This window comes from Saccoglossus kowalevskii, chromosome 11 (assembly GCF_978046115.1).
Source record: "Saccoglossus kowalevskii chromosome 11, keSacKowa6.1, whole genome shotgun sequence".
NCBI lineage: Eukaryota > Metazoa > Hemichordata > Enteropneusta > Harrimaniidae > Saccoglossus > Saccoglossus kowalevskii.
In genome coordinates this window covers 14,396,298-14,404,635 of record NC_140651.1, presented here as the reverse complement: position 1 = coordinate 14,404,635, position 8,338 = coordinate 14,396,298, and the positions used below count along the sequence as shown (strand labels likewise).

The window sequence follows — 8,338 nt, the reverse complement described above, 5'->3', positions numbered from 1 at the left end:
TATCTCATTTATTCCATGAACTGGCCATCATTATAGAGATAATAGTATTGTACTTGTACGATGTATAGGCCCTTTCTATAGACATAGTATTATTCCACTTGTATTGGATAAAATAATTTCGCCATTGATGGTCAGTACATGGGACCAGTGAGATAATATTACTAGTATCTCCATCGGGATGGTTAACACATAAACTTATTGGGATAATATCTTGCCAGTGATGGCCAATATTCGGGGGGGGAGAGAATAAATTAGCCCCTTGAAAGGGCAATACTTTTAACCAATGATATAACTATGACTGGGCTAGGGGGGTTAATATTGTGAATCTGTACGTGCTACACAGAAACCGCATACCATTTCTCTTTCTCACAAAGATGCATATACAAAAAAATTATATACGGACCATCTCTGAGTGAACCCCACAAAGGTCCAAATATAACTTAGTCCTAATAACACAGAGATAATATTATGTAGTCATTTCCAATTTTAGGTAATTATTGGTCGAATTCTGCTTTTTCGATTATTTGTGCTGCTTCTGTAGGTGAAATTATTCATGAAAAATAATTCCATGTTGCTAGAAAGTTCTGTTTTGCCATCTCACGAGAGGTCTTCCTTTTTCTGATCTTCTATTTCATGTATCTAGCTAATTTGTGATTTCCTCTCTTCATAAAATTCAATGTTTGTAGAAGTCGACGACCAAGACCGACGTTTTATGTGACTGACACCAGTTCGTATAAAACTCGGATAAAACATATACAGACGTATTACCCTTCATAACTTCTAGACAAAAACGCTATATTTTAAGCAAAATGAAACTCATTTCCTGAATAAAAACAAATACCGCATATCAGCCATATTCTGAATATATAACAAGACGATATTAATGTCATCTTCACCATCTCTTCCGAGTAGCTCAGAAATTTAATTATTAGATGCATGGCCCATTATGTTGAAAACCCAAGCCCGAATTCTGTATATAAAAAAAAATTGTTTGAATTATCCATAATCGCAAACTTGGCCTGGTTATATTTAAGTGCGCAAAGTACGGCACTCAATTAAAAAGTGGATTTTTGTTTCTGACTTCAAAATTATCGAACCTTAGGAGTGGTGTCAGTGTGCTCGCAAAACAAGTCTTATAATACTGAATGTTCGTAGTCGGGGAATACTATCATTACCAAAAACATGTTCTCTTGTTTTTTTTTGGTTTTTTATTAAATCATTGTAAAAAAATCCAAATATTTCACGCAACATTATCTATTTACAAGTAATGATATTTTCCAACTTTTGTATAAACATAATATATATTAGCTGGGTTTTATTTTCGTCGATAGTTAAATGCAACACATTAAAACCGAAAATATTGAGATACTGAATGACCATGCACATGTTCTATAAACCACGCCCACTTTAGCGAAACCAAGTCAAAACTCGATGTTCAAGTTTATAGAACTTAGAGTTGCGGACAACGTGCATTTTTCTCGTTGTTGAATGTTTAACCGAATTCAAGTAACTGGAAACGTGGATTTAAATTAACGTTTTGTCTGTCTATTTGTATGGGGTTTCGTGACGCGATGTTTGCGTAATTTGATTGATGTCCGTAACTCGGTCAATTCAGCATCTCAGAATATCGATATGTAATAGAAAGTATCGATTGAATTTAAAAATAGAGAATATTTTCCTACAGTGAACAAAATGTTGTCACATGTCTATAATGAAAGATGCGAACACTGCCATCAAAATATAAACAATGAATATTTATTATCGTAAATTATCGTGCGCAGTAGCCATGGCAACTCTAAAGTTTAAATCACTTATGGGGAATTCTAAAAGAGCTCCCTGGTAAATTTTGAAAAAAAATCAACAGTACATTTCGAAATAAGGTCCCAGAGCAGTTTTAATGGGATTTACCGGTACATTTCGAAAGAGAATTCCCCGGTAAATTCCTGGTACATTTCGAAAGAGAACTCTCGGTACATCTCGTTTTGCAGATACACCTGTTTAACAAGTATAGATGCATGGAAGCAGAGACTTCCCTCTATTATTAAATTTATTGCAAAAACTGTTCTAAGTTGTTCGCAAACTTGTTTATTTGAAAAATATATAAAGTATTGTCTTTAAAATTGAAAAAAATAACCCCAAACCAGTAGTACACATAATTGTTAACTGATAATTACAATTGCATCACATTGATTGTACATTGCGAGAGTGGTCGCTCCACGGGCGTCATTCGTCTACCCAAAGACACTCTAGTGTACCTAACCTCTGTCCCAGCGTTGAGGGCAGTTACTTTGTAACTCGTACTAGTTAACACCAGAAGTATTGCCGTACATACACGTCGATCGCCGCTGACTTATTGTTTAATCGTACAAAGTAGAGTGCACATCTACTAATTCCAGTTACGTCATCAATTCAAACAATTATTAGTCTATATGGTGGATGTCTTGGCAGGCGGTTTTGCGAACGCCCGTGGAATGAATCCTTCTCTTTTTTTCCTTGGTGAGTACGCCCATATCCAACCATCCTGGCGCTGATTGGTCAAATCAGCGTACAGGTACTCACCACGTGACACAGTAAGGTCGTCTGAGTGCTGGGCCTGGAACATAGAGATCCACAAAATATCGTTAGTATATTAAAATCTTCTACGCCCGATTTATACACAATTATGTACTACCCAGTACATCGCCAGTGATGCTACCAACAATCTACTAGACTAAGTACTGTGTTAGTGTTCTAGTCAAATACAACAAACACAAGATCAACATCTCACTATATCACGACTCTACTATGATTGTAACCAGGATCATACTCAGATATTCTGAAAATAAATACCTTGTTTCATGACAAAAACCGTTTGCGCCTAGAGCTCAAAAAACGCATTTCTTTTGTTTAGTGAGAGAGTAATCACGTTCTTCAATTTTATACAACGAACTTTTACACGTCTGCTGTTTAGAAACGTGCAAAGAAGCAACTAGTCAGACTACGTTAGTGGTTATATATATATATATATATATCTCTTGCCTCATCGACTTTGAACACCTGACAGACGAAAGCGCAAATTTGTATTGTTCTATCGGCTACAATCATGAGTCATCGGCGAAATTAAAAAAACAATATATTGTACGGCGTTCAATACTATCGAACGCACTATGAGTTTCTATGACAATATGAAATAGTAGGCATTTGGGTATTTTACCACGTGACTGTACCTGATAATGATAGAGGGCGACAAGTTCTGTGCCAAACTGCCGTAATCGATCAGTCTCCTTGGAGGAATCACTAGATAAAGATAGACCGTCCAGATCGATATCTTGATAGCCGACTGAAAAGTCAACAGTTCTACAAGTTATGACGTGACCAGTACTTGTATTCAACCCCATTGAACAATATAATACACAAGGAAAAGCTGTTAGACATGATATCAATAGGTGATTTTCCGTACAATTGCGAGATCTCGCGAGATGCATGAAAGACTCGCGTCGAACGTCTGCCGCAAAAATCGAACGATTTGATTTTGAACTAGAATTTCTTTATTTCGTAGCTTACATTGACCGGCCGATCTTCGACAGAGGAATATTGTTTCCGAATACCCTTACTTAATCGAAATTGCCTATCATCAAATGTGGACAGCACATAATTAAGCATGGAAATGTTCCCAAAATACTTCGCGTTTGTCGAATCCCACGCGATGTTTGACGCCACTACGACGCTATGACCTTTGTTTGTCCTGTTTTTACGTTCGATTTCACGCATAACGCGTGATTCTCGCAGTGAACGGGAAATGGTCTATTAGACTTTATTTGTTGTGCTATCAACTTAGATAAATACCCCAGCCATGGCAAATTAACAAATAATCGATTACAGCGACTTTGACTTTCCAAATTTGAAATAATCACCAAATGTCACGGTGACTTTTTAAAAATTGAAAAAGGCATCTAAATATAAATGTATCCTTATAATGTTGATAAAACGCAAATAATTTCTGTGAGCTAACACATAAACAAAATTCATAACATACGTGTTGCTCTTGAAATTAATAAACGGTGAATTATCACATAATTTACCAGAATAGTAATTCACTTGAATAAGCATTGATGTGCAAAAAGAGTGCCGCCATAGACAACGTCCGTGCGTCGCCAGTGTGAAATCGCGCCCTCTATCAGCGGAGAGAGCCAGAAAGTTGTTTAGCCTAGTTTTGAGGTTTTATTTCACGCTGTTATAATAGTGCCAAGCAAACAAGATATCGATCTACCATAAATTATCTATTCAAAACAATGATTGCCAATTATCGCATACGGTGGATTTTAATCAATAACTTTTTTCCACTTTATATTTGCAAGACAAATTCTCGCGAGTTGCGGAAAAGCGCGAAATTTCGCATCAATGGATATTTTGCTTTAGTCAATATGTCCCTATAAGTGTCCCTAAATCACCAAATTGCTTACATTAAGCAGTTTTGTGTAACTATGTCAGCGCCCTACCTTGACAGCCGCACAGACACGACATCAAATTCCACCACAAATTAGGAGATCTACTCACCGCTTGAAATATCAGAAGCCAGGAATTTCCTCGGAACAAACCCTTCCCTCCCATCGAGTTTCATCACCCACATCCAGTCGGGATCGTCTCGATTTAACACCGTGACACTTTCTCCCCGCTGAACACTCACGTCATTTTCGTCCATTGCAATAAAGTTGTACAGGACCACATATTGTCCTATTGAAGTTTTTCGAAAAGGGCGTCTGCCAATTTCGGGTGACGGGCCAACGAGGGCGCTCTCATCTCCCGGCTCTTCTGGTAGAATGTGCTGCGCAGTGACGTCTCTGGCACGGTCCGGATCGCTATGTAAGGCCACGCAGTAAGCATGTGGGATAAAACCTTCCCCGCCACCGTCTAAAATGACGTAAACCCAGTCATTTTCTTGGTACAGCACGTGGACTGCGTCGCCACGTTTAACTTCAAGTTCATCGTCAACGCACGGTGTAAAGTCGTGCAAAACTCTCATCCGCGTCTGCGGCTCGATTCCCTCTTCTTTGCTGATACCTACGCGGACTAATGTGTCCACGCTGTCGCTCCCCGTAATACGCCCAAACAGAACATCTTTAGGGTGTCGTTTTGCTAGCAAATAATAAGAGAAACATTTATTATGACACATGTAATTGATTCGTATTCCAGTTGCGCTTTCTACTCGGTTTGTTTGAAAAAAAAAAAACGACACAAGCGCGGCGAGGCGGTGGGCTAAATAACTACACTGGATACTACATGTATATCAACAGTTATGAATATCATAATTGTTTGCGTTATATTTCAAATATTAGTCAAGGTGAAACACATCGTCGTATTATTGACAATAGAATTCTCCCACAGAGAAAAACCTAAATCAATACAACTATCGACAGTGAAGTCGTATAAAAAGGGACTTTCTTTTCAACATTTATACGGAACAACAGATTGCATTGTTTTCACAAGTGTACGAGACTTCATAAATCATCCGTGCCCTGCTGCACTAGCCCAACCTTCCCGTCAAAGTAACACAAAGTACTCATTTCTTCTTTAGTCAGTGACAGAACAAATACAGCCTGGAACAACTATTGGTAGTGTCTGTACTTAGCAAATCACATTGCTAAAACAAATAAACAAGCAGATCATACACAATTATTGTATTAGACAACAAGAAAGATCGATGTATTTTAGCGGCTTGGGGGACTTTTGTTCCCTTCAAGCTCCGATAATCAGGGGTTGAACGTCGACTTTCACTGAGAGAGTGATCACCGACTGTTACGGTGAATGGGTCGTCGCGTGGCGGTAGAATCGATCACAACTTGTGTATTGTGGCAACTAACATATCCATCATGTATCACCCTAGACTGAGGGGTTGATATGTCGGCTGTTACTCGTATCCGCCAGGCACTTCGTGAGTTGAGAGTGTTATCGTGAAAAGAACCCATATCAACTTTTCAACTCACGAAACACTTTTTTTTTTCTCTCGCATGAATGGTTCATTCACTCATATATGCACATTATGTTGTACTAATTCGTTGACTATTTCCAACTTTGGGCCACCGTACCCATTTTACGTGAAAAAAACTGTTGGACCATGGAACCACTGTAAAAATAGTGTGTAGACCAAGTCTTTTGATTATCATGACGAATACAGCGCGCCCACATTGCGTTGTTTTCAAGGCTGTTTTACTATTGCAAATTTAACTGTACCACGTGTATATATTGTATAATGAGCAAGAAAACAGTCATTAGCCCAATGAAATCGAACTTGATTGTAGTACATGACAAGCGAGGTTGGCACACCTTTTCCCGATCTATGATTATTAATGCAACACATTTTTGATAATCCAAACCGTTTTTGAATCCGACCTTAATATTGTAAATTAGAAGAATAATACATTTCCGTCGACAAGTTCTATACATCAAATGGTCTATCCCGAATTTCCCATGAGTTAACCTAATAAATGAACCCATTTTCAAAGTACCCTATATACATACGAATATGTTACATGGTTGGCGAAATTGTCATCGTCCAACTTTCGACAGCTTACTCTCCCCCGGTGGCTATGTTGAATTTAATTCTTCGTTATCCGTGAAACGAGCACGATTTAGTATACGAAACTCGGCGTAAAATAAAAAAAAAAAACCTCAGTACCTGTAATATAATCTGTCTATCAATTACAGTGGCAAAATACCAGTACCGAACTATTGTGATTGGGCATTGCCATCCGCAGCTGCTTCTTTCAGTTATTTCGCTCTCCCTAATCAACTATCGCTTTAAAATTCACCATAGCATGTACTAGCCTTGTTCGTGACAGTAGACGTAACAAACATGAATTGTGTTGACACCGTGCTGTTTGACCACGAATTGTAAAGATCATTCAAAAGTCATACCACTAGTCGCCACGGTAATTGAAAGTATTAATTCGCTCAGTGACTTAAACACGAGTCCTTGACATCGAGTATTTACGGCGTATTTTATGTGGACCAGTCCTTACCAATGTGATTTTCTGCAATGTACACCACACCGTGTAAAATATATTCTTTTTAAATATATCCAACCCTTACCGATACGTTCTCTATGTACTTACGTTTGTTGTTTTTCTTGCCTCGCCTAACGCGAGCTCGACAAAGGAACGCCATGTTGAATTTCTGACTGACATGACACTGATGAATTATTCATAGGGCTTATCGAGGCATGGCTGCGCAAGAGAGGCATCGACCTCTAACGGTTTCGAGGATGCCCGTGTTGAAGCGCCCCTGTCCGCATCGGGCATGATAGCATGATTGTTATAAGCCGTGTTATGTTTGGGCTGAAGATCTAAAACCGTGACCAAACAAGCATTGATCGGTGTAAAATAGTATACCGAAGTATTCAAAGCATGTTGGTCATTTTCTGTACGGAAAAGAGCAGCAGTTGAATGTTATTGCAAGATATACTCTTCGATTAGTGTGGGGTTCATGTTTAATTTACGATGTAATGCCTTGACATTATATTATGAATTATAATTTGATGTTATTGTAATGTGATGAGGTTTGATATGGTAGGTATGGTATGGTATAATGTCCAATGGTATGATATATGATATTGCACGGCAAAACTTCACCAATTGACGTTGAGACTCAATAGTTTTTTGGCAAACTATTGCACTGCAAACCTCGGGCATTTCATGGCAACACTAATTCTATAAAATGTGTCATTATATATACGCTGCATATACATTATACTGTATGCTAGCGAGATACATTGAGCACATATCATTATATGCTGTAAATACATCTTTATACACAGATGGTAGATCAATATACACTGATCATATATTATTCTACGTTGCATATAAACCATTATACCCTCATGATACAGTATTATACACTGAGCATATACATTATACGCAGTATATTCATCGTTACACTATGGGAGTAGATCAATATACACTGAGCATATACATTATACGTAGTATAATCATCGTTACACTCCGGTGGTAGATCAATATACACTGATCATATATTATTGTATGTTGCATATAAACCATTATACCCTGGTGATACAGTATTATACACTGAGCATATACATTATATGTAGTATATTCATCGTTACACTATGGGAGTAGATCAATATACACTGAGCATATACATTATACGTAGTATAATCATCGTTACACTCCGGTGGTAGATCAATATACACTGATCATATTATTGTATGTTGCATATAAACCATTATACTCTGGTGATACAGTATTATACACTGAGCATATACATTATACGCAGTATATTCATCGTTACACTCCAGGGGTAGATCAATATACACTGATCATATATATTGTACGTTGCATATAAA

At 37.8% G+C, this 8,338-nt stretch overlaps 1 protein-coding gene across 1 annotated transcript; it reads right to left on the bottom strand.

Moving 5' to 3' along the window:
• Positions 1–2,062: 2,062 nt before the first annotated feature.
• LOC100366548 (SH3 domain-containing protein Dlish-like) lies at positions 2,063–7,167 on the bottom strand. Its single transcript, XM_002732664.4, has 4 exons — positions 7,092–7,167; positions 4,537–5,115; positions 3,207–3,319; positions 2,063–2,593 (listed from the first exon to the last, which is right to left on the bottom strand). Exons 1-4 carry the CDS (start codon positions 7,141–7,143, stop codon positions 2,426–2,428), a joined length of 912 nt encoding a protein of 303 aa, XP_002732710.1. The 5' UTR covers positions 7,144–7,167; the 3' UTR covers positions 2,063–2,425.
• Between the last annotated feature and the right edge of the window lie 1,171 nt (positions 7,168–8,338).